The 27,699-nt window shown below is 36.3% G+C and overlaps 3 protein-coding genes across 4 annotated transcripts in view; 2 read left to right on the plus strand and 1 right to left on the minus strand.

Annotated features, from left to right (window-relative positions):
- Nucleotides 1-503: 503 nt before the first annotated feature.
- Nucleotides 504-9,911, plus strand: LOC117334334 (leucine-rich repeat-containing protein 45-like; the record flags this gene model as incomplete). The annotated part of the gene is given in 14 exon segments (XM_033893891.1): nt 504-574; nt 786-964; nt 1,382-1,510; nt 1,756-1,868; nt 2,249-2,307; nt 2,885-2,962; nt 3,963-4,098; nt 4,371-4,448; nt 4,755-4,866; nt 5,410-5,480; nt 5,908-6,093; nt 6,381-6,554; nt 6,783-6,930; nt 7,444-9,911. Coding segments are annotated over 14 exon segments (1,713 nt in total), but the record flags the coding sequence as incomplete, so codon positions are not given.
- Nucleotides 9,912-10,296: 385 nt separating this feature from the next.
- On the minus strand, nt 10,297-16,129 carry LOC117334419 (N-sulphoglucosamine sulphohydrolase-like). 2 transcript variants are annotated; one of them, XM_033894031.1, is made up of 7 exons: nt 15,981-16,129; nt 14,913-15,045; nt 14,455-14,588; nt 12,871-13,024; nt 12,245-12,471; nt 11,866-12,041; nt 10,297-11,736 (listed from the first exon to the last, which is right to left on the minus strand). In XM_033894031.1, the coding sequence occupies exons 1-7, from the start codon at nt 16,099-16,101 to the stop codon at nt 11,134-11,136; spliced, it is 1,548 nt and encodes a 515-aa protein (XP_033749922.1). In that variant the 5' UTR covers nt 16,102-16,129; the 3' UTR covers nt 10,297-11,133. The 2 variants fall into 2 exon arrangements, with proteins under 2 accessions (XP_033749922.1, XP_033749932.1); XM_033894041.1 differs by lacking the exon at nt 15,981-16,129 and adding an exon at nt 15,758-15,907.
- A 26-nt stretch (nt 16,130-16,155) lies between these two features.
- Nucleotides 16,156-27,699, plus strand: part of LOC117334407 (sodium-independent sulfate anion transporter-like) — a 52,552-nt gene continuing 41,008 nt past the window's right edge. Inside the window, exon 1 of the mRNA XM_033894010.1 lies at nt 16,156-16,264. The gene's annotated coding sequence lies outside the window, so the exon portion shown is untranslated. The remainder of the gene's footprint in view (nt 16,265-27,699) is intronic.

Raw genomic sequence — 27,699 nt, forward strand, 5'->3', positions numbered from 1 at the left:
ACAGCCTCAGTAGACCCTTGACAGTATAGGTATACAGGACATTCAGTAGACCCTTGACAGTATAGGTATACAGGACATTCAGTAGACCCTTGACAGTATAGGTATACAGGGCATTCAGTAGACCCTTGACAGTATAGGTATACAGGTCATTCAGTAGACCCTTGACAGTATGGATATACAGGGCATTCAGTAGACCCTTGAGAGTATGTTTTTGACTTCCATCGTCAGATTTGACCCTTGGGATGGAAGGAACTTGTCTATATTGCCATATTTATCGACCCTTCAGATTTCTGAGAATTAGATATTTGACTTCTAATATTGCTAAAAACTAAGGGTCAACTGGACGCCCTTAGTGTAGATTTTCACTATCAGATATACACTGTAGTTATTCATTTATCACACACACTCCTTTCAAGGGAATATGGACAAGAATTGTTTAACTAGCTCATAAAGTCATACTTATCTAGTACCCAAAACATGTAACTACTTCCTTTACATTCTAGGGAAACAACATCCGAGGAACAGGTGTGGACTTCCTGGGAAAGATGTTACGACATAATCATACTCTTCTTAGGTATGGACAATGACTACAACGCCTTCTTCTTCCCACATTAAAATGGTGCATTGGTCGAAGTATAGGTGAACTTGGTACAGTCCAAACTTTTATAATTGAATTAGATAACTGTACATGATAACATTGCACATGATGTTAGATGTCATGTAGTATACAGTGTTTATTGTATGTTTGACTAATTAACTGGTCAAGTGTTGTTTTCTGTACACAGCTTGTGTCTGGAATGGAATGCTCTGGGGATGTTGGATGACTCCTTTGCTCTGTTTTGTGAGGGAGTAGGTTCCAATGATTGTCTCCAGGCTCTAGACATTAGGAACAACCAGATCAACCACGACGGAGCTGCAGAACTGGCTGCGGGACTCAAGAGGAACAGTACACTGAGATCTCTAGGTAAGGTCACATGACCTATGTGTATGTATTTCTGTGTAATTTTGTAAATTTATTATCTAGTTGGAATTTTATGTAATAATCAAGCAGGAACTTGTCAGTTTACTTTAATTTCTTGAGGTCAGTATTAATTTTATTTCAATGATTTGTGTACAAACGATTATTTTTTGTCTCTGGACTTTGACCATCAACAGATTCTTTACAGATTTATAAAATGGAGTGTGTTCAATTAAATACATGTATATACACAACTGAATAACTACTGTATGTTAAGGCATGTTATAAATACCATACTCGACCTAGTGATTTGATTGGCTATTTCATTATATATTATTATTTTAAAATCTGTTTTGAATTACACAAGCTGTACTTAATTTGTTATATGTGTAGTTTATCAATTAGTGTAAATTTGTGATTCAGATTTACGATGGAACAGTATCGGACTGCTGGGAGGTCGTGCTCTACTGGAAATGTTACAGACCAACAAAACATTATGTAGGATGGAGCTAGCCGGCAACAATATTCCTGTGGATATCTTAAAGTCTATTGGTAAGGTACCACTCCAGGTCAGAACAGTGACAGGATGAGGTCATTTACAGCTAACAGATCATAATAAAATCACTTAAAAAAGGAGTAGTGCAGTTAAAGAAATTATAGAATCTGAAGATCAAACAAAATGATCTGCTTTTTCCTGATTTTACAGATTTTACAACTCTGATATTTTCTTTGGTTTCTTCATTTTCCTATCAACATTCTAGGTTAATTACTGATATTCCAAGTGTGTTGTGTTACAGAGACGGCCATTAGTCAGAACGAGGACCGTGCCCTAGTAACAGGAGAGTACAGTAAGAAGATTACACTCATGTCTAAACACATGAAACAGATGGAGCATGATAAGTCGTTACAGGTAGGAAAACAGCCATCTTTAGGCAGGTAAAAACATGTACCAGGTATTAAAGACAACATTATCGCAAGTTAATACAGGTAAAAACATGTACAAGGCATTAAAGATAACATTATCGCAAGTTAATACAGGTAAATGTATGACCCAATAACATTTGATCTTGGAGAATAACTTATGTAAAAGCACATACTAAAATAGTTACATGTAATTGTTTTAGGAAAAATGCGACAAATCCACCATGAAAAACATGATGTTTTTTCGAGGGGAAAGAAAAAATGCGTTGTTCATGTAGCTTACCATCTGTTATTATTAGAAATTATTTTGAATCAAATTTGTTCAATTTCATAAACCCCAAATCCTCTTTTTTCCCCTTGTTGTCTCAGATGGGTGACCTTATGGATACCATAGACAAACAAGAAGAACTGCTGCGCCGATCCAAAAGGTAAAACAAAAATGATACCCAGTTACTCTGGTAGGTTACATACCAGTAAACAGCCTACCAGTGCATGCCTACCTATTCTATAAATCAAACCAGATTGCCTCAATAGACCAGTACAAGTATGGATATTTATGAAATTTGTTATTTTGTACATTAATTTGTGTTCTCATAACAATAAATGTAGTATATAAGTGGAAAACCGTAAAAATGGAAAAATTCTCAGCTGGTTACATAGTACATGTACGTTGTTTGTACTGTATACAGATATATAAAAGAAACTAAAATGTATCTAACAAATTATTAAGAATTTATATATTTTGTAAATTAGTTTCTTTTACATATATATTGGGTTTAGATTACCAGTAGGTTTGTGATGACTGAAACAAGTACACAGCATGTCTATTTGGTGTTTAACACTAAACAGAGGTGTATACTATATATTGATGAGGTGACCGAAATATATAAAATTCTTATGTTAATGAGAAAAACCCACACAAGGTAAAACATATTGAAATCATGATTTAAAATATTAGAAATGATCTATGCTATATTTGTAAAGTTAATTGGTTTTGTTAAACAGGTCAGCTACTGATAAAATCACCAATCTACAAGGAGCTCTGGAAGAGAGGAAGTCTTCCTTTAACTCTGTAGCTTCTAAGTAAGTACTAAAATATACCACACTTCCACTGATACTATACTTTGACCTTACTGTACAGTAGTGTATTGTATTATACTATCCTTTCACTATACATGTCAAACCGCAGCCTCCCAAAACACACATACGCACTCACAACACGCATGCATGTCGCACGCACAGGAGGCCGTCCTTAAATGACCTTAGCTGTTAATAGGACGTTAAACAAAATAAACCACTATACATGTATATTGTATATATATGTTCACTTATCCCATACTTCCATTTATAATATACTTTCACATATAGCATACTTCTAATTTTACAATTTTGCTATACTTCCCCTGCTATTCTACTTTCACTTGATAAAAAAGGGTATAATTTACTGAAGTAGCACTTTTAAACTGATAATATTCTACTGTTTATATACCCGGGTACTTACAATTATCATGTTTTATTTACACCTACTTGTAAATATGATTATAATTAATGAATTAATATTCTGGTACTTCAATCGACAAATTGAGCTACATCAAAAATGATTTTACAATTACTATACTTAACTCATAATTGATATTCTGTATCTTACCTATATAATGTATACCATACTCTAAAAAAAATACACTCTATTTAATAATTTTACATTGATTACTCTGGCTGAAAATGTCAATTTAATATTCCATTAGTTTGCCTGAAAAAGAACATCCTTTCATACTCTACCACTGTATTCATAGGAACTTAACAAAAATTCCCCACTTGTGGTCCATATACCTGTTATTTATACCTATAATAATAGATATATGAGTTTGGGCTTGGAATGAGTGTCTGTTACTCTGTCAGCAGTTTGGATTACCAGCTCTATTACCTATATTGTATGGAGGCTTTCCATCATATTGAACCAGATAATTTTTTTGTATGTAAATTGTTTTTATTTCTATGAATATGTTTTTCTATAAATGTGTTTATCAGAATCAGAATGTTGTCACTTAAACCTTGTATCATGGCGCTTCTCTGTTGATTTCAGACTTGCTATGACAGAGTCAGAACTCGCCCTCACAGAGCAGAAATGTAATGATTACTCGATGCTCATCACCAAGCTAAAACAGGAGTTGTCCAACAAGGTGGGCGGCCATCAGGAGGATCTACGCAGATACCAGGAGGTATGTATATAAAATATAAACTATAATTATTTTACGACAATTGCAAAGCTGGTTATGTCATCTTTTAACTATTAAATTCTCTTTGTCCAAGAGGTGTTACTTTGGAAGGAAATCGGATTAACCATAGAGATCCCACATGGTCAGGCAGATTACACTCATACCTTCTCCCATACAATTGGGGAATTGAACCTAGGTCACCTAGGTGGAAGGCGAGTGTATTATCACTGTGCCACCCGGCCACCCAATGAATGACTGATATTTGATTGTTTCAGGATCGTGCAGTAACTGAGGCAAAACTATACAAAGAAGTGTCAGTAGCACATGACAAAAATATCCAGTTGGAGACAAAGGTAAATATTTAATTGTTTACACTTTTATTATAAACTTTAAATATAAACAAGTCACAAATAAAACAGGAAATACCATTGATTTCCTAATCGTGAAAGTCAAGAGAGTGAGAGTGTTAGATGAAGTGTCCAGAAAGTGAAAGTAGGATTGTTTGTTTGCAGAGTGAAGTGTCGAGAAAGTGAAAGTAGAATTGTTTGTTTGCTGAGTGAAGTGTCCAAACAATGAAAGTAGGATTGTTTGTTTGCAGAGTGAAGTGTCCAGACAGTGAAAATATTTGTATTTATAAATCTCCCACGACTTTATTTTAGTTGGAGGATGCAGAAAGGAAATGTCGACTACAGCAGGACCAAATATTTGAGTTGAGAGAACAGACCACACACTTATCGGCTGAAATAAAACTTAAAGGAACACATTTTGATGGTAAATATTACATATTGATAGTATAATAAAACAATGAAGAAGAAAAAAAATCACATTTGTCATGGAAGTATGTAGATATGCTGCAATGATATGTCTCTATTTTGAAAGAACTTTTTGTACCTCCAGTTACAAGTAAAGTTTTGTACCTTTAGTTACAAGGACATTTTTGTACAAGGTCTGTGGATGGAAGATTGTCTAGTTAATGCTGCCCAACTTCTTAACCAGTTTAGTACTGAGCTTCCTGACCATTACAGTATTAGTAAAACATTGATGATCAGTGACCCAGATTTTTTGTGATTTTGTATGGTCCCATATTTCTGCACTTGGAATAATATAAAGAAGATACTGACATAGATTTATGGTACTGTCATGGTTTCTGAGATATAGAAAAAAACATCATCACATTTGTAGGTATTTTGATTTTCCATTGTGTTCTTTTGATTGCACCTTTATGGGAATCATTTCATTGATTTGATGACTTTTTTTGTAACTTTTTTTTGTAACTTTTTTATAATATTTGAGTATGTTGGTAATGTTTTACAGAACGACTTCAACAGGAACGAATAAGACATAAAGATGACTTGAGAGATGCAGAGCAGATCAGACAAAAGGAGGTATACTGTCAGAAGAGCATGTTTTCATATCAGATATGTCCTTATAATGATTTTTTCAAATCTGTTTGAATTTTGTACAATTGATAATCAGAAATGGTGAAAAAATCGTTCATCTATCCAAATTAAGTATGTGTGAAATAATTATGACCTCTCTACAGTGTTGTCTGATTGAGGACATGGAACCCAAAGAAGGCTGGAGTGTATAAAAATTTAGGGAGAGTTTATCAAGTGTCAATATGCTGGAGAAAACAACATGAAATATGGTTTGAACTCCAGGCCGATATAAATTTATTAAGATATTTTATGAATTTATTCCTCAATGATGAATTTTGTATTTACTTTATTAATATTTCAGCACTACTTAAGTCTGTAGGTATTGTACTTATCAGAATGTGGGAGATGACATTGATGATGTTTACTTTTGTAGGTAGCGCGAGTACGACAAGAAGCTGAGGAGACGGAGAGTGCCCTGCGTGAGAGGATTCAGAAGCTGGAGATGACACGACTGTCGTTAGAGGAGGAAATCAGTAAACATAAAAATGCAAACATGAACAACAAACTTCATCACGAAGAACAGCTCAGTCTCGCTAAACAGAAACTCATGAGTGAGGAGGTATGATATTTCAAATTATACCAACACACAGAATTATGTAAACAGATGCCAATTATTGAATATGTAATTGGGGTAATAACGAACAATTGGACCTCTTTTGGAATTAAAAAAAGACAGTTATTATGAAACAGTAGCATCAATATACAAATGTAGCTCATAGTTATCTTGATATACCACAGAATAAGTCAATGGCTTATCATATTCTAATAAAAGATTTTCATGGGAAGGGAGGGAACTCTGTATGAACTATACATTGATGAAAACCTATGTTGATTCTGTAATTGAAGGAGCTGCGTCAGCAACATGTGGAGGAGAAACTGAAGCTGGAGATGCACCTGAAGGATGAGCTCCAGTCTCGGTGTAACCAGATGTCAGGTCAGGCGTCAGAACTACAGTCCAAGAACAGCTCACTCACCATGGAGCTGGAACTAATGAAGAGGCGTGTTGAAGAGCTTCACCAGGTCAGCCATTTTATCATATCTTAAAGTGTCTTCCATGTCCTGTATATGAGTATTCTGGAACTCTGTAGTCTGATTGACTATAGTCTATGTTGATGAGATTTCAATGTATATACATATCAACATTTAGAGGATGAGAGAATCACATTTTACTAAGAATCCTCTCCTGTCACTGTAGCAGGGTACTAGATATACAAAGAAATAAAACTTGATATGTTCTCCAATCCACAGGAGCTGTCTGATAAGAACAGTATGACACTATCTGAAGTGGGCAAGGTGAAGATCGACCTAAATCAGACAATCACCAAGCTTGATGGGGAGAGGAAAATCCAGGCTGAACTTCGGGAACAACTTGGGGAGGCTGATAGAAAGATGTCAGGTAGGAGTTGAGGTCGAATCAGGAATACTGATGTTTAATATGTATAAAGAAAATTAAATTGTTTAGGTCATTAATGATGTAAATACAAGGTTGCAAGATGGTAGAATATTTTAAAATGATCAAGCTACAAACAATTTCTATACCATCTATGGCTTCCTATTTCACATGTGTTTGTCAAGTTTCTGTATTTTGGGAAGGTGGTGTGTTGCACACTGGTTCTAAAATTAGGTCCCACATCAATCTTTATTAAACTGATGTCCATTTTACTAAGAAATTACAATTAATGAGGCCTTACCTGTACGTAAAGTTTCTTTAAAAGAAAAGGTCAGATTCGAGCACCTTGACCAAGAGAAATATAGACTGCTTCAGAAGTTAATGGTTAACTGATCTAAGATAAATTCAGTAAATTTTATTGTTACCTTACACATTACAGTCGTGAAAGTACAATTCAATTTACTGTTAGAACAAGTGTTTGAAGGATTTTGTTGCTAAAACTTCAATATCTACTTTCAGAACAACTTCTTAGACACCGACAGTTACTGGAGGAAAAGGATTTAGAGACGGAGGATCTGAAAAGGAGATTGAAATCAAGAGAGGCAGAACTGAACGGAATACGGGAGGAGGAGAGCCAACGAGCACAAGTGTTACAAAACGCTATAATGAACTATGTCAACAAAGTACCTCCTCACTGACCAGTCTAGTTAACATTACAGTTATCAAGGAGATCTTTCAGTGGCCATGTGGAAAATGTCTTATATACTATCTTTGACTTGCGCACATTGATAGAGTACAATGAGGTAGTGCCTAAGCCCATTTTGGTGGATCTCTGATGTTTGGGACTAAACATACTATAATAGCCTGTTGTTTTTCATCAAAATACTCCCATGATGGGTAGAGAACTAGGTGCTTTCTTAGTTCAGTTGCAAACAACATTAGGGAGTTCCATAACATGCTATCCTAATTGCTCATAATATTATGTGACAAGCCTCCTGTATGTTGTTAGTGAGGTAGCCACCAGCTACTACAAGACCCCACCTCAAAATGACCCATGCCGTTCATGGGATGAAAAACTTGACAAACAAATAGTTTCGATATTTGTGAGATAGTTGTGAATTGTATGGCAGTTTTCTTGTGAAAGACAAAAATGACTTGGATGCAGTGTGATTCATCAAATGGCATCAAGTTGAAATGTGAAACAACGAAGACAGCTCTATACTAGTATATTAAAGCAATGTATGTTCTATATTATGTCTGTGTGTTCAAGGTACACATGTGGTAGACTTGTAAATGTCTTTGACCGTCCGTGTATAGATCTGACATAAGGCTGTGATATAATGAATGATTATGACTGTAGAGTAATGAGAGCTTTTCATATTTAATAATACTTAGTCAAAGTAGTCATATTTTAAAATAATTGTATAAACTTTTCTACTACACATTTGTAACTAATCGTTCTTGAAAATGTCTCCAGTTCTTCTTTACAGTATTTATTACAACACTAGTACTATATAGTTACCTTGTTTTGGTCACTTTAAGTCTGTTATCAATTAATCACAATGGAGAAATTAATCCAGACAAATTATGATTTAATGTTGTATAAAAATCAAATACAAAATTTTCATATCATACATGTACATGTATTACAAATTGATGGCAGGTCTTAATGAAAATGCCAGTCGCTCATACATATATTATCAGATCAGTAAGTTTCAGTGTTATACTTCTTTATGTAATTTGGCCAGTACTTTTACACACCACCTTTCTTTCTTTACAGATATTTTTCTTTAGAGAAGAACCAATACACTATAACAACACCACATACAATGTCTCACCACTTACAATACAAATGTATATGATAATATTTAAATTTATTCAGAAAACAATATAACACATAATAAGTCACTGGCAGTCAGTATTATTACATGTCTTTATAGAACATCATATGTAGAACATGAGAGATAACCAGATGTGTATATCTGTAACGAATGTTGTACGAGACCGGAGATATTGGTATGCTATTTTTTTTTATTAAATAAATACAATATTGTTATAACTTTGTAAGATATTTGTCCTCCAAGATAAATGTTCAATCTCGAAAACTTGGACTGAGTATAGACAGACTAAACAATATTAGTAAAATACAAGTGTCCTGTAGTTCTTTGACACATTTGTATTGTAGCCAGGAACTCTCTTTAGGGTTCGGTTCATGTGCTCTTATAATCGTACCAGCTATTTTCAAATTTGATGTTTAGATGAAGTTCATATACTAGTAAGCAGGTATCTGATAAATACTTCAATTATTTTTAGAAATACTGACATACACAAATTCACCAATTAACCTTACCAAAAATGTATGTACTGAAAACTTTGAAAATGATACTTTAATGAATTTGAGTTTGTATTATACACTGCCATTTCCTGATGGTGAATGACTCATCCTTACTGAGGTATATACACTGTTAATCACATCTATGATTTTTATTGTCATCAGTGTGTATGAAGTACATTATTTCATTATTAATCAAGTCAACTATTGATGTCGAATTGAAAACATTATGTTTTATTTACATATTTGATGAATTCATTTGATTTATTTTAGTTAAAAGATAAAACAAAGTAGGTAGCTCTTTGCAAATTTTTATTAATAATATCAAATATATATATATACATGTATATGTACATAAATATTGAAACACATGTATGGAATTTGCATTGGTATGTAAACTGTATAAAAATGAAAATAAATATGAACGTTAAAATATCTATTGCTATTTTGTCAGTACATAACTGATCAGACTTGTATCAAGTTTCTTAGTAATTTAAGAGGTTCAATTCCCATTTACAAAGCACGTACATGTACATATCAAAATAATCATTTTTAATCCCAGGACATTTGATCTAATGAGGGTGGGAATATAAGAGAAATCAGATCACAAGATACACCAGATCTAAAGTGGATAAAAAGAGGATAAAAAAAACAAGGCTTAGAGGGCCTGTATCACTTACATGATATACCAGATTTAACATGTACATGTTGGTGAATAAAAACCAAATGCCTGAAGAGCATGTTTATTTACTTGCTTCACCAGATCTATAATATAGATACACAAGATGCTTGGATGGCCTGTATACAGTAACATGTATGTGGATATAAAACAAGGGGCTCAGAGGGCCTGTATATATTATCTGATACACCAGATCTAGCATGGTGTTGGATGTAGAACAAGAGGACCAGAAGCACTCAACTGGATATGGCAGTGAGTATTGGAAACACTCTACATTTCTACATTAGAAGAATTTTGAAGTGTTTGCTTTATTTCCCATATTTGGCCCCAACCCTGCAGGGGAACCAATTTTGTATTACCATTTATACAAAATTGGTTCCCCTTCACCCAAGGATACTTCAGACCAAATGCTTTCATTCATACAGAAGAAGGATTTCAACCAATTTAGTGCACATTTCCCCTGTTTAGCCCTTCAGGCCCCTCCTTTATACAAAACTGCTTATTCTTCACCCAAGGGTGCTCCACAACAAATTTGGTTGAAAACTGCTCAGTGGTTTATGACCAGTAGTGTAAAGTGGACGGACGGACTAGGGATGCTGCACATCGGTTCTTCGGACCAGGTGGGCTAACAAGAGGTTCAGGAGGCCTGTACCACTCAATACAATGTAAAACAAGACGTCCATAGAACCTTTATTCACTCACCTAGATATTGAAATATTCATAGCAATACTTTGTTGATGGCATGCATCAATTGTCGACTTTCACCTCTTGCCTGTATTCAAATTTAACTTCATATAGGTTTACCAGTGTGCAGACAAACATCGTTTTCTAGTTCATGTACATTTGATGTTACATACATTTGATGTTACATACAGAAGTATGGGAAAAGGCTTGCTAAAAGTTTAATTTCTAACATCTTGACCTTTTAACATGACCTTTCAAATAATTGATAAATACTATTTGATTTACACCAATTAAGACAGGCTCCATGATCATGTGTTACTGGTATTGTTGTTGGCTGGTTGGTACTGTAGCATGCAGGTCTTTATATGGGAGGAAAATGCATGGCGTTCATGCAAAAGATTGGGTAACATTTCATATCTATAAAGGAAATGAATTCCAGCCCTCATAATGAAAGGCAAGTCCATCACACGACCCACCTATATTTTTTAGTCCATTGTATATACATTACTTCTCATCATAGTCCATTGTACATACTGTAACACTGTGGGTGGTACTTGTGTGGCCCAGTGTCCTGTAAAACACCAGAGGGCGAACAGATCCAGGGGTCAAAGGTTATATTCTGCCACATATTTAACTGGTGCTGCAGCTGATGATAAACCTTTGCGTGACTTGGATCATAAGCTAGATTTTGGAGTTCTTTCGGGTCATTCACTATGTTAAAAAGCTCCCACTGGTCTCTGTAGTAATAGTTATGAAGAGTTTTATACCAGTGTGTGTCTTCTCCTCGCCGTGTTCTGTTCAGTAGGTCCTGGAATGTTCTTGAAATGAAAAAATCTTGATCTATTGAAAACGGCATTTGAAAGTTAATGTTCTGGATGAGTTTATATTGTTTGTTTCTCACCACCCTCATTGGGTAATACATTGTTACCTCATGAAGACTATGGCTGGCGTACACAGTATCCCATGATTCCTTTGGTTCTTCCTCTAGCAACGGAAGTAAAGATTTTCCGGTTAAGGTCACATGATTTCTGAGGATCTTGTAGTGAGGATATTTGACACCAAACCAGTCAAGCACTGTCGGCAGAATGTCCACATGACTCAACATAGCATCACTTCTCTGAAATCACAAAATTATTTTCAAATGTATCCATACAAAAAAAAAATATTTCAATTAAAATCTCCCGATTGCCCCCAATTAGTGAAATTATTTAGTCTGCAGGAGAAATGTTTAAAATTGTTCACCCACCTGTCCCCAGCGCTTGCTATGGTACGGTGAAGACAAGATGAACGGTTCAGCCAAACCGGAGTCGTACAAGTTGGTACGGCCATTTGGGAAAGGAATGCCGTTGTCAGAGGAGTACATGACCAGGGTGTCATCTGCGTGGCCTGCTAACTCCAGCTCCTTCAGTATAAGGCCTATACCTTAAAGTACAACATAGAAACAAAGAATGATATGTTTGGAATATATGTACAGTACTTTTTTTCATGGACATTATAACTTATACCTGTTGTAACTCATATTCTGCTATGTTGTATATATGGAGTTTTAACAGATGTGCTGTTGTCCTATAATCATGGAGTCTTAACTGATAAAGTATTATTCTATGACTATCCTCATTGTTTACCTTGGTCCATACGATTGATAGTGGTATACTGGGCAGCTATGTCCAGTCTGGCCGCCGGAGTGTCCTGCACAAAATAGGGAACTACCACAGATGCTGGGTCAAATATTACAGGCTTCCAATCGGGCATAGTCCCATCAGCGCCAAACTTCTCACAGAACTGTCCGTACTGGGGATGAGTGTGGCCACATCGATGGGGATCATGGAATGCCACATACAGAAAAAATGGACTGGAATATATAGATTTTGGATTAGTTAATTTATAAAAAATTAATGGGAAACAAAGCATCAAAATTGATACAAATCCCCTCCCTCCCACTTAAACCACCTGATCAAAAGGAGACAGGCATTTATGTAAACAAAACAGATTTTGAGCTTGACACTAAAAATCTGAAAATCAAACTAAAATGAATTAATACTCTATATTTCTCTAATGTTCAACAAAATCAGAAATCATGACAGTGTGTGACTTAAATTGCTTTCAATAGTAATGATGACCTTGACCCTGATTAATCACAGAACCTCCATCAATAACCAGTTATACAGTATACATATAGATTAAATAGAGCAAGGAAATTCAGGTAATTTTCATTTTATGATATTTGTTTGTTATATAAGGAAACTTTCACCTGGAAGAATTCTGCTGCAGGAATTCACGGACATGTTGTCGAATAAAGGTGATATTTCTTCCTGTTTGTAGAATACTGTGGCCATCAAGTTCAGTGACAGAGTAATCAAATGGGTATACCGACTCTGGCCCAATATTCTTCTTACCAATGATACCTGTCAATTATAACAAATGTCAATATTGTTCTATATCAAAAGCAAGTAATACTGAGGTGGCTGTGTTTTGACATTTGTCTATAATCATTTTTGTACTGACACCTGTCTCTTGTCTTACCTGTTCTGACACCTGTCTCATGATTCCTGTCTCCTTTCTTACCTGTTCTGACACCTGTCTCCTGATCTACCTATTCTGACACCTGTCTCCTGATCTACCTATTCTGACACCTGTCTCCTGATCTACCTGTTCTGACACCTGTCTCCTGATCTACCTATTCTGACACCTGTCTCCTGATCTACCTATTCTGACACCTGTCTCCTGATCTACATATTCTGACACCTGTCTCCTGATCTACTTTTTTTTGACACCTGTCTCCTGATCTACCTATTCTGACACCTGTCTCCTGATCTACCTTTTCTGACACCTGTCTCCTGATCTACCTGTTCTGACACCTGTCTCCTGATCTACATATTCTGACACCTGTCTTCCGATCTACCTATTCTGACATCCGTCTCCTGATCTAATTATTCTGACACTGTCTCCTAGCGGTCCTTCTTTTTTGACACCAGTCTCTCGATCTACCTTTTCTGACACCTGTCTCCTGATCCACCTACATTTATGTATTCGGACACGGTCTCTTGATCTGCATTTTCTGACACCTATATCCTGATCTACCTATTCTGACACCTGTCTCCTGATCTACATATTCTGACACCTGTCTCCTGATCTACCTATTCCGACACTGCCTCCTAGATGTCTTACCATTTTTGACATCTGTCTCCTGATCTACCTGTTCTGACACCTGTCTCCTGATCTACCTGTTCGGACACCTGTCTCCTGATCTACCTATTCTGACACCTGTCTCTTAGCTGATGTCTTACCTTTTTTGACACATGTCTTACGATTCCTGTCCTATTTGTCTTACCTGTTCGGACACCTGCCCCCTGACGATTCCTGTCCTATATGTCTTACCTGTTCGGACACCTGCCCCCTGACGATTCCTGTCCTATATGTCTTACCTGTTCGGACACCTGCCCCCTATATGTCTTACCTGTTCGGACACCTGCCCCCTGAGGATTCCTGTCCTATATGTCTTACCTGTTCGGACACCTGCCCCCTATTTGTCTTACCTGTTCGGACACCTGCCCCCTGAGGATTCCTGTCCTATTTGTCTTACCTGTTCGGACACCTGCCCCCTGACGATTCCTGTCCTATATGTCTTACCTGTTCGGACACCTGCCCCCTGACGATTCCTGTCCTATATATCTTACCTGTTCGGACACCTGCCCCCTATTTGTCTTACCTGTTCGGACACCTGCCCCCTGAGGATTCCTGTCCTATATGTCTTACCTGTTCGGACCCCTGCCCCCTATTTGTCTTACCTGTTCGGACACCTGCCCCCTGAGGATTCCTGTCCTATTTGTCTTACCTGTTCGGACACCTGCCCCCTTCAGCAGCGATGGTAGACTTGTGACCTCTTCAAATGACTGAAAGTGGTGGTAGCCATTGAACAGTCCATACATTCCATTTTGGTGCTGTGGTAACCCTGACAACACAACTGACCTGGAAACATCATATAAGGCTATTTACACATGATAACTAGAATCAACCTGAATGTTGTGAGAGTGGATATCCTACCCGAAGACTAAAGGAGAATTCCTGCTAGCCTGGTATTGGAACCATCATACCTAATTGTGTGAAAACTGAATATTGATTACAATTAAAGAATTAATAACAAGGTTTTATAAAATATGAGATAGGTTTCAGACACAAACATCAGGTGATAATTAACCTCTCGAGTAGGATTTAAATAACACCAGATACTTTGATGTCTAATAATATGTATGATACAATAACATCATGTACAAAATTTAATGTGCAATATACCTGCTAGGGGAACAACTGCTCACTGATGTAAATGCATTGTTGAAAACCAAGCTCCTCTGTGCTAACTTGTTCAGGTTTGGTGTCTTACAAATGTCATTGTTGTACACCTGTGTTTCAAATCCAGCATCATCCCCTAAAACAGAATGAATAACTAGAAAATGTCTGTAAGACATCAATGTCCCATTCCCACTTGACACTCTAAAACACAGTTTGGTGAGGATCGCCTCAGCAGTTCCTGATATTAGCTAGTTACATACAATGGGGACGGAACGGGACGTCATTTCATGGCAGGGGCATAAAAATATCAAATACATGCACAGCTGTTCATGTGTAATAGGAAGGAGTAATCAAAAATAGCCTGCCTGTGGTGGGGCTTGAACTAGCGACCCTTTCCTCTCAAGGCAACTCAAGGCAAAATATGTGTTGAAACATCTTAATTACCACTAGGTTAAACGGAAATTATCACTAGCCTGAGCTAATAAGGTGACATTATACTCTCAATTTTTACACTACTCCCTCCTTCACAAAGTCTTCGCACCAAAACCCAGGGTTCATTTGCTCAAAGGAAGCCTTTCAATCTCCATAGCTTTCCCTTGAAGTGGTTTAAGGGAAATTAATATTTAGTAATCTGAGCTAGTAAGGTGGCCTATACCCTTAACTTATACATATGTACAACCCCCTCCCCAAATGTTTATTCACAGTCTCACTGACCCTCCAATCCAAGCTTTTAAAATATGTTTCACACCGTTTGGACCAAATCCATGGCAGTTATTCTTCAATCTTACAAAAAATGCAGATTTTATAGAATTGCTTTGTTTCTTTTAAGTTACTTACAAATTACTTACCTTTTTCAACTGTATGAACACTATGTAAATACTAAAGGCAACGAATGGACACACTGTTGACTGATTTATTAATTCATATACTTATGATAATCTGGGAAGTCAAAGTGAAACTGAAACCTGATGAAAAACATCAAGAACCGGATATCGATTTTGACGATAACTAGTGACATCCTAGCCTATACAGGTACGTTTTTAGAAAACACAGGACAGAATGGCAACTTACCAAGTATTAGCAGGACGTTCCTAGGTTGTGCTGGGTATATTAATGTACTTATACCGAGAAAAACTGTGAAAATGACATTTGCAAACATTTCTGGACTGATATGTCTTGTGATCAAAACCATAGAGGAGTTCAAAATAGATTTTCGAGACCTTTCGTGTTTTTTCCTAGACTTATTATAACTTCCTGTTTACATCACGTGACGGTTGGAGTCCCCTTCACACGTGATGCGTGCTACCTGCATCTGTCAGAGAGCGAGACTGATGATTGTGTCAATGCATGTACGGGTAAGTATTGATACTGCTGATAGTGTGAACGTTGTCATTACTTTCAAGGTTAAACAGCTGTCAACACGAGTTTGACACCACTTCACGTTTGAATTAATATTTTCAAGTTGGAACCAGTGTCAAGACATCATGACCATGATCATGAGTGAAGCTTAATAGAAGCTTTATTTGTTTGTTACTTGTAGTACGACCCGTTACTGACAATCATTAGGCTGGCTAAATGAAGTATAAGAACACACTGTAGGGGCGGATTGGCACTGTTCCTGATAATTATGAGTTTAAACATTCACATTTTAAATGTAAATGACGTTGTATAATCTATGTTTATATTGATACATGTAAGTACTTTATACAGTATGTATACATGTATGTATTATTGAGTGTGTGCTAATTAAGTACATACATAAGCTTTGATTGTTAAAGTAGCAGAGTTGGCATTCACTGTTCATGTAGGTTCCCTATTTTTTAATTGCATGATGTGACTTATTAATTTTTTTAACATACATGTACACTGTACTGTCTACATACATCTGTAGCTTCACAATGTTGAGAAAACAGTTACAACTGGGATTTAAACCAAGAATGGTGTAACCATTTGAGCTACCAGAGCCCCACTAGATTTCTACTCTTCTCCTTCTAAAATATATCTTCCGGTCACTCGATTTGTAGCTCTTCTGCTTCTGGAAGATCATCTACCTCTTTACGTCTCGAAGCTGGAGGATTTATCTTCCAAGATGGCGGCGACCATATTTTAAGTGTACTGCGAGTGATGAGTTTCACTAGAGAAGGATATATTTTGTATATGACACATACATACATGTGTTTGTGTCATAGTGTTTGAGAAAACTTTAAAAAATGTTTATTTTGGGTTATAATCTCCCGGTTTACTCGATTTACATATAACGGAATGCGATCTAATTCTTAGAAGGCTTCTCTTCTGAGAAGAGTGCAAATCGAGTGGGGCTCTATAGCTCTAGTCACTGGCGGTCACTTAGTCAAGTCTAATTCTGCTACACATGCATGCATTAAATGTGTATGGGATGTCAGTTCAAAGGAAGGGGTTGTTAAGGTTGTTCAAATTAATGGCCACATGTATAACATATCTGAATATCGAAGATGCAGGCTTAATTGCTAAGTAGGGTATATGATATATATCATTATGTAATTTTAAGATTTAGTGACAATGTTGATATTCATCAGAGGAAGCTAAGATTAGCTCACAAGGATGTCTACAACCATGGACCATGGAATGATCGATGGAGTATTCAGTTTGGGATTCCATCACTTATATAAAATCTGGTAAAGTTTTCTGTTCATGAAGCTGAAATACAATAAAATCTTCTGGGGAAAAAAAAGACAATCCATTTTGAAATTTTCAAATTTAGATAATAGGTGACAATTATATATGTCATTTGTTATAACATGTATATTTCAAACTTCTGAAGCAAACAGCATACAGTATTTTCTTTTGAGTTTGCCTGAAAGAGAATATATGCATTGCCAACATCGGATTGCATGACTGTTTCTTGCAAAAAAAAAGAAAAAAAAAAAGAGAAAAAACTGTTTGAAACTGCATTCAGTGACATATTGATATAGCAGAAATCTTTCAGGATTTATGATAAGATGATCCAATCAAAGCAGATGTATTTTTTTTCTCAAAGCATGTTGTGTATCAGACAATTTCATAAATCATCCTGTTTTTTGCAGAGTTACTTCCCTTTATGCACATTGAACATAACAGAAACAATTCTGACCAGCTTGTCTCTTTGTTGAATTCCCCTCTCTTTGGTTTTTGGTTTGGCGTTTTATCACCATTTGTAGGTGTAATGATTGTGATTATAATCTGACTATCCGTGAAACATGCATACACTTCGATTGTTTTTTAGATGTAATTTTGTATCAAACATGTTAAGATGATTTTTTTTCTGAATTGATTGTCACCTTCTCATACTTTGACTATTATCGACTTGTCTGCATCAATCAACTCAAAGTCACAGGGGCTTGGGTTCAATTTACATACACTTTCCATACATTGTTTTCATTGGGTTCATCCCCATGATGACATTCATAAAATATCCAATAATTTGATATGGTAATCATCAATAAGAATTGTTCTAACCATATCTATGTAACTACAAGTGCAACATGGATAATACTTGCATTATGATGCAGATCCAGTTGATTGCGTATGAATGCAAATCCTACAGTTGCTGTAGATATACCTAGTACACTATGTAACATCAGTGATTTGATGAAGAAGAAATGATCTTTTTATAGGTTACTATTTATTAGTCCCCTATCAGTGAAACCAGGGGGGAGGGGGGGGGGGGGGGGGGGGGGCACTCAATAGTAATAGGTTTACTCATCTTCTGTCTTTCTCTCCATCCGTCCATCTGTCAGTCCTTCCACTCTGTTTTCCGCACTTTTCTTAGCCATGCTTCAGGGTATGTTGGTGAAAGTTGGTATGTAACTTCAGTATGATTAGCTACAGATCAAGTTAGAGTTTCAGGGTTTTTGTGTCAAGGTCAAGGTCACTGTTTTTGTAAATGTCATTTGATTTTAGTGATTGTTATAGGGATAAATGTTATTACTTAATGCTAGCAGTTAGAATTTTGTGTATATAAAATAAGATAATTATGTATTGTAACTGGCCATCACATCACATACATCTTGTGATCTGGACAGTGTACTGATATAACACTAATCTCATTGGTCATTATCTTAAGTCTATCAAGTTTAGGTCAGTTATTCAAACAATAGATAATTATATCTTCAATAAGTTGCTATGCTTTCTTGGTAAGTACCTCTGGTAATATGAAAAAAAAAATCCCAAAATGTATTGATGTACCCTCGTACATATTACATCTTCATGCACTCTTGCAAAAACATGTTTTGATCAAATTCATCTTTAAACTAAAATCTTGTATTTGACTAATCATACGATTATGTAATTCTTGCTTGTTTTTTGTAAATTTATAGTGTTGAGTTATTTTTATAATTCCATATTGACTATTTGACCTTTTCCCAGAAAAGGGATGGCTGTAAAATTTTGTATATAAACTCTATTTATCATTGTCTGCCTGAAACAATCAACCACAGTGAACATCTCATTATCAACTACAAGAACTTTTGTTATGATATATAAATTTTAAGGAGGAGAAAGGAGCCAACGTCAGCTGGAAATCAGTGGGTTTTCTCAGTGTGGTACTTTGCGTTGAGTCTGGATACCTTATAGGTATGCCGGGCAGTTAGAGTAAATAATTAAATATAAGTAAATATTGAGGATGTTGCAGTTATTACTTCCTACTTATATATAAATTTGAATACGAGGCCAATTTCAAATATGTTGGACTGTCAGTTGGTGAAATTGTAAATTGATGATGATGATGATGATGATGCATGATGATGATGATGATGATGAATAGGATTAATTGATAAATATCTACAGAAATATTTTTAGTAATAGAATAGACACCAATAAAACCATTGAATATCTCATCGGTACCGTAATTATATCTTAGAAGGTGGCAGGGCAACTTTTACCCAACCTGGGTATGCTTTCCCAATCAAACTTGAATATTTTCGGGTTTAACTGCTGATCATCTTGGATTTTCTCCTTGCGTGCTTCTATCCAGGCCAACAAGAGCAATTTAAATTAAGATAACTTGTTTAGAAATTGTTGTAAGATAGATGAAATTTAAAATTTATTGAACTTTTTATTGTTAAACATGATTAGTACATGTAGTTAACGGAACCACAACAGTTGATATCCTACCATGGTACACATTAATGTAAGATAGAGAATAGATAAAATTGGTTAGGTTTATTTTGTTTAACGTCCTATTAACAGCTAAGGTCATTTAAGGACAGCCTCCTGTGCATGCGACATGCATGCGTGTGGTGAGTGCGTATGTGTATTTTGGGAGGCTGCGGTATGTACAGGTTAAGTCTCCTTGTGATAGGCTGAAACTTTTGCCGATTTATAGTGCTACTTCACTGAAGCATGCTGCTGAAGACACCCAGCAGGACACCCCACCCGGTCACATTATACTGACAACAGGCCAACCAGTCGTCGCACTCCCAAAATGCTGAGCGCTAAGCAGGAGTAGCAACTACCATTTTAATGACTCTGGTATGTCTCGGCCAGGGGACAGAACCCAAAGCCTTCCTCACAAGGGCGAACGCTCAACTGAAGACCAAAAGTGAGGCATTGTCAAGGGAGACATTAGGAAGAAGAAAGTTGTTAAGAAAGAAGAGAAAAGTTAAGATCCCAAATTTAGTCGCCTCTTACGATCATGCAATGGGGGCAACAGGTACAATTCTTACGTGGGCAGGAATAATTTCCTTATGCAATACCACACAGTAAACCATGACCCACATAGCAGACATACTAATAATTGACATTACAGTGACATATGTATATATTACGCTTATCATTATCGAATAGATAAAATTTGATAATGATAAGCGGAATATATACTGTGACTATAATGTCAATTATCAGAATGTTTGCTATCTGGGTCTTCGTTTACTGTGTGGTATTGCATAAGGAAATTATAGGAAGTATTTAACACTGTTACAGTGTAATGTGGTCTGCAGGTGTACACCTGTGTATACAGGACATATCTTAACGACCAGGTAACATTGTCATTTTAAGCAATGTAAAGACACTTTTTTAGATATGTGCATTTCAATCTGCTAATCTAAATCCAGTTAGGATGTTATATAACCTCAATCCAGATAACAGATACATCAAAGGTTCACAATTAAATTATGTATTTAGGATATTTTATATAACCTACATCTAGGTATATCAGAGAATCAAATCTGAAATGGAGAAATTTTATATCATTTTGTTCAGATACATGTACATCAAAGGTTTACCGTTAAATTCTGCATAAGTAGGTTGTTAATCCCCCACTGGGAAAGAGGGGGGGGGGGGGGGGGGGGGGGGGGGGGAGGGGCTATATTATTGCGATATGTCCACTTATCCTTTTGTCTGTCCCTCCTTTTGTGTCTGTCCTTGCATCCATCCTTAGTATATCTTGTCCAGGCTCTATTTTCTTCACTAAAAGTCTCCGGAACTTCATACTTAGGCAATGTGTCATGTATGAAAAGTAGGTCACTCTGCCCTACATTTTGGCCTTTGACCTACACCAACGAAAAATACCAATTACTGGTAAACACGGGCGTGGATAATGACGTACATTCACATTCCACTAATCACTGGAACTTCATACTTGGGTTATGGGTTCATCTTGGTTAGACAGTGTGCCATATTGTATCAAAAGTAGGTCGCTCTGACCTATATTTTGACCTTTGACCTACATCAAAGAAAAAGTTTGTCCAGGCTCTATCCCTTGCACTACTAGTCACTAGAGCTTTCATACTTGGGGTAAAGGTTCTCCTTATTTCTTATGAAATCATCATCTGTGTGTGCATTCCTGGAATATAATTTCACATATGGAGGGAGACTGTATTTTACCAGATGCATGGTTTTGTTTTTATATAATCCAAATCCAGATACATCAACTGTTCACAATCAAATTCTGTATTTAGGATATTTTATATACATTTGATTTAAACCAGTTCAATATTTTATCACATCTGATATTTGTTAGTCCATAGTTACTTACTAATGCTGTAAGTACAAACACATTATTCAACTTCATTCTAAGCTTGTTATTCAGATAGACCTACATTCATCAAAATACACCTGTAAGATAAAGGAGTTTCACGAACAGAATTGACAAGAACATTGACTCAAACAAGACTGCGATCATGTACAAATCAAAGTATACTCGGAATACTTAACATTGCCTCTTATCATCTAACAGTCCCAATTGATTAAATCATGGTACCAGGAATTAACTGAAAGCTAATTATGTTTAAGATAATTGATATAACCTTAATGTTGTTTTATCATGTGACATTTGGTTGTATTCATGCCATTACCATCATTTAGCTCAGGTTAATGTTTTTAATCAGATCTGAATATGAAAATTTTGTAAAATAGTATTATTTGATTTCGATAAACCTGTTCGACTTATATCTGAGCAAAAGACTTTAATTGGCTCTTGCAAGGAGAACCTTTGTCTATTATCCTTTTTGCGTTGTGTCTCAGATTTTTCATAGTTTTCTCTGAAACAAGCAGATTTTTCTACCAAGTATGGTTTGAAGCATCAAAAGGATAACGAGGCTTGAAGTTCCCTAAGTACACGTTAGTTAAACCTGCCTTAGGGACCCACTATATCCAGCTACTTCCTGTCTTACCTGACCTATTCAGAGCCCACCCCGACGATTTTATTGACTGTCTGTACCTGTATTTAGCGACTCCCTGTGAACAGGACTAACAGCCTTTATGCCCTTTGAGTATTTAAACCTTTCTTTGATGATTTTCATGGTATTTTCTATCCATTTCACTCATAGACTTTCATTGGGATTGATTCCATAGGGTTGAAGAAATTCTTGATGTGTCAGCATTAAGCGTTCCATTCGATGCCAACATCCATGTGATCGAGACTTCCCTGAAAAAACGGGACTTTCCATAGACTGCTAGCTTGCTAACAAGTGACATCCCCTTAACGACTATTAGAAGGCATACATAATGAAAAATGATTCTGACGAATTGCATTAGAAACGAAACCGGTTAGGTTATATTCAGTGGACCAACACGGTACCCTCACAATAGGGACCACGGCAGAGTCCTTTCTCTCAGTCATTATTAGGTCACCTGAGACTTAGTCTCAGTTAACCTATTGCGATCGCCTTTTGTCCGGCGGCATCCGTCGTCCATCGTAAACAATTTACATTTTTAACTTCTTCTCAAAACCCAGCTGGCCCAGAGACCTGATATTAGGTGCGTAGCATGCTGGGATGAAGGGCTAACAAGTTTGTTCAAATGGATGACCTCGACCTTCATTTAAGGTCACAGGGGTCAAATATGCTAAAATCTTTAAACAACTTCTTCTTGATAACCAAAAGGCCCAGAACCAATATTAGGTTTGTACCAAAAGGCCGAGAGACCCAATATTAGGTTTGTAGCATGCTGGGATGAAGGGCTACCAAGTTTGTTCAAATGGATGACCTTGACTTTCATGCAAGGTCACAGGGGTCAAATATGATAAAATATTTAAATGACTTCTTCTTGTTAACCAAAAGGCCCAGAGACCCAATATTAGGTCTGTAGCATGCTGGGATGAAGGGCTACCAAGTTTGTTCAAATGGATGACCTTGACCTTCATTCAAGGTCACAGGGGTCAAATTTGCTAACATCTTTAAACATCTTCTTCTTGATAACGAAAAGGCCTAGAGACCCAATATTAGGTCTGTAACATGCTGGTATGAAGATCTACCAAGTTTGTTCAAATGGATGACCTTGACCTTCATTTAAGGTCACAGGGATCGAACATGCTACAATCTTTTTATAACAACTTCTTCTTGATATTACCAAGTGGCCCAGAGACCCAATATTGGGTTTGTAACATGCTATGATGAAGGGCTACCAAGTTTGTTCAGATGGATGACCTTGACCTTCATTCTAGGTCACAGGGGTCAAATATGCTGAAATATATCATAACTCAACTGACCGTTAAGTCACATGGGCCTCTTGTTTATTAGTAGGATGATCGAGGCATACAGTATATATATCACATGTACACAGCACTTATTTATATGATTTAACATCCATATCTCTTGAAAGATTCATTGATAAGTTAGTTCACGATCTGATATTGCATTTCTGCTAAGGTTTTATGTGCTATTTATAGACTTATCTTCGTTACCAGTAAAGTCACTATTAACTCGGAACATCAATGCAATGACAGGTTTAATCATACTGATTGCCTACATCATGTAAAAATAAAACATGTAACAGAATAATAAATAGATATAATTATCAAATATTAAATCAGTTATATAAATCAATAAGTTGATTTACCATCAAACACAGTCTGAAAATGCTGATATGTAAAAACAATACATTTTTATGAAGTGTTCCTGTGTCTATTGTCTATGTCTAATTCTACATTCCATAAATTCAGATAATTTCCCTTAATTTTTTGGTCATTTGCATCTAATCATTTTTTTGATGAAATATATCAATAAAAAAAATAATTTAATTTTGAAATACCAATAAATTTATCTTTTTTGGATAAATAAACTTTAAAAAAATGCCTATATCTTTGAAGGATCATTTAAGAAATGTAACAAAGCATATCTCATGAAGATAACACCATTAAGAGACCCACTGTCTTATGTGACTAGTTCATCTGTTCCCTTAAAAAGTCACATAAGATCGGTTTGACTGGATGTACCTCTACCCAAAATGAGGCCTTTTTTTTGTCTCTTGTAGAAGGATGGAACAGCTGTAGGATACAATTTAATTAAAATTAACTTTACTTTCTCTAACTCTTAATTTGTTCTGAATTATGCTAATACCTAGCGTATCTTTTTTACAATCCTTTCATTTGGTCACCCCTAAAGTGCTTCTTGTAGAAGAGTATTGGATATTTATGAACCAACTTATACCCTATTTACGTTACCCTATACCAGTATCTGTCTGGTAGCCCGAGAGGCTAGTGTAGATCTGAACTTGTCCCTGAAAATGACCATGGACCTATCTGAAGCCCAGACATTCTCCCAAATATTTCACTCTACTGGTCACCTAATGACATGCTGACCAGTCTCATGAGTAGTACATGATCGTCTAGCTGACCCCATCATTGATAATGGTATATATACCATATACTGACCCGTGACCCGTTATGACCCTGCCCGTGCAGAGGACATTAAACCCTTAGAAAAGCAAACATTGATTGTTACCCTTACATGAGGAGGCATCTTTTGAATATACCGATTTAATCTTTATGTTCAAACAATCATTATCTCTTTAAGTTTTAATTCGAATGATGTATGAGAATCCTGAAATATTCGCACTTTGAAAGGAAGTTTTGTAGATTGCCTGTGTCAATGTGATCTCAATTTTGGGCACTCCTTTATGTATTTGCATTTTGGTTTTAACATTTTATCTATCACTGAAAGTCAAACTAATACAAACTACAAATCGTATGGTAGCTATTTGACCTGTATCATTTATTTACTTTACAAACACATCTACTGAGGGTTTTACTTAATGGATGTGCTGGTGGACAGTGCCTTTGGTTCACAGCTACTCAGACATTTCTAGAGTTCACTCTTTCTGCAAATGAAATATGCTGTGTAAATAAATGTGAGATGTTTACTTACCCTATAATATTATCTAATGCAGATTTAGTTTGGGTTTCCAGGTTATGATCTACAGTGAAGGCTAGTTGTCATATGAATTCTGTGTTGTGACATGCCAATGTCTTACTTTTATGCCCTTAGTTGACCTTTGCCCTATGGGGAGCATAATGTTAATCGTATCCATCCCCTCCCGATTCAATGTCACCATTTTAGTGTTTTCCTTCAGGGATTATAGGGAAGTTCAGGGTCGAGATCGCTGTTACTGATTATAGAATCTCCAACCCATTCACTGATATCACTCTATCAAGTTCAATTTTATGAGGAAATTTGATCAAACTTTATATAAATGTTATTCATGCGATTGTCTAAGAGAAATTCATGTTTCAGGATGAGGTCATGGTCAAGGTCACCATTAAAACAATGCAAAATCATCAACTAGTTCAGATACATCACAGGAAAAAAGAGAGCAGGGCAATTCATGTCTTATACACATTTCTACCTTTCTCCATATAGTGGTAGCCTCTTCAATTACAGGGAAACAGGGTCCCTTAAAAGGACCCATTACCCTAAAAAAATCTTGTGAAAATTCCAAATTTGCCACTGAAAAATTCCACATTTTGATGTATGCCTGTGATGTACAGGTTATATAGAGTGTGATGTATGCCTGTGATGTACAGGTTATATACAGTGTGATGTATCTCTGTGATGTACAGGTTATATAGAGTGTGATGTATGCCTGTGATGTACAGGTTATATAGAGTGTGATGTATCCCTGTGATGTACAGGTTATATAGAGTGTGATGTATCCCTGTGATGTATCCCTGTGATGTACAGGTTATATAGAGTGTGATGTATCCCTGTGATGTACAGGTTATATACAGTGTGATGTATCCCTGTGATGTACAGGTTATATAGAGTGTGATGTATCCCTGTGATGTATCCCTGAGATGTACAGGTTATATAGAGTGTGATGTATCCCTGTGGTGTATCCCTGTGATGTACAGGTTATATAGAGTGTGATGTATCCCTGTGATGTACAGGTTATATAGAGTGTGATGTATCCCTGTGATGTACAGGTTATATAGAGTGTGATGTATCCCTGTGATGTATGCCTGTGATGTACAGGTTATATAGAGTGTGATGTATCCCTGTGATGTACAGGTTATATAGAGTGTGATGTATCCCTGTGATGTAACAGGTTATATAGAGTGTGATGTATCCCTGTGATGTAACAGGTTATATAGAGTGTGATGTATCCCTGTGATGTACAGGTTATATACAGTGTGATGTATCCATGTGATGTACAGGTTATATAGAGTGTGATGTATCCCTGTGATGTACAGGTTATATACAGTGTGATGTATCTCTGTGATGTACAGGTTATATAGAGTGTGATGTATGCCTGTGATGTACAGGTTATATAGAGTGTGATGTATCCCCTGTGATGTACAGGTTATATAGAGTGTGATGTATCCCTGTGATGTATCCCTGTGATGTACAGGTATATAGAGTGTGATGTATCCCTGTGATGTACAGGTTAGATACAGTGTGATGTATCCCTGTGATGTACAGGTTATATAGATGTGTGGATGTATCCCTGTGATGTATCCCTGAGATGTACAGGTTATATTAGAGTGTGATGTATCCCTGTGGTGTATCCCTGTGGATGTACAGGTTATATAGGAGTGTGATGTATCCCTGGTGATGTACAGGTTATATAGAGTGTGATGTATCCCTGTGATGTACAGGTTATATAGAGTGTGATGTAGTCCCTGTGATGTATGCCCTGTGATGTACAGGTTATATAGAGTGTGATGTATCCCTGTGATGTACAGGTTATATAGAGTGTGATGTATCCCTGTGATGTAACAGGTTATATAGAGTGTGATGTATCCCTGTGATGTAACAGGTTATATAGAGTGTGATGTATCCCTGTGATGTACAGGTTATATACAGTGTGATGTATCCATGTGATGTACAGGTTATATAGAGTGTGATGTATCCCTGTGATGTACAGGTTATATAGAGTGTGATGTATCCCTGTGATGTACAGGTTATATAGAGTGTGATGTATCCCTGTGATGTACAGGTTATATAGAGTGTGATGTATCCCTGTGATGTACAGGTTATATAGAGTGTGATGTATCCCTGTGATGTACAGGTTATATAGAGTGTGATGTATCCCTGTGATGTACAGGTTATATAGAGTG

Source organism: Pecten maximus, chromosome 1, assembly GCF_902652985.1.
Source record: "Pecten maximus chromosome 1, xPecMax1.1, whole genome shotgun sequence".
Taxonomy (NCBI): domain Eukaryota; kingdom Metazoa; phylum Mollusca; class Bivalvia; order Pectinida; family Pectinidae; genus Pecten; species Pecten maximus.

What these genes read in the sequence shown, in the direction of transcription:
- LOC117334419 (XM_033894031.1), bottom strand. Translation starts at nt 16,101, where the DNA reads ATGGTTTTGATCACAAGACATATCAGTCCAGAAATGTTTGCAAATGTC. An exon ending in AGCAGTTGTTCCCCTAGCAG is followed by an intron (nt 14,589 to 14,912) that starts GTATATTGCACA and finishes TGATGTTTCCAG; the next exon opens with GTCAGTTGTGTTGTCAGGGT. An exon ending in TATCAATCGTATGGACCAAG is followed by an intron (nt 12,042 to 12,244) that starts GTAAACAATGAG and finishes TTGTACTTTAAG; the next exon opens with GTATAGGCCTTATACTGAAG.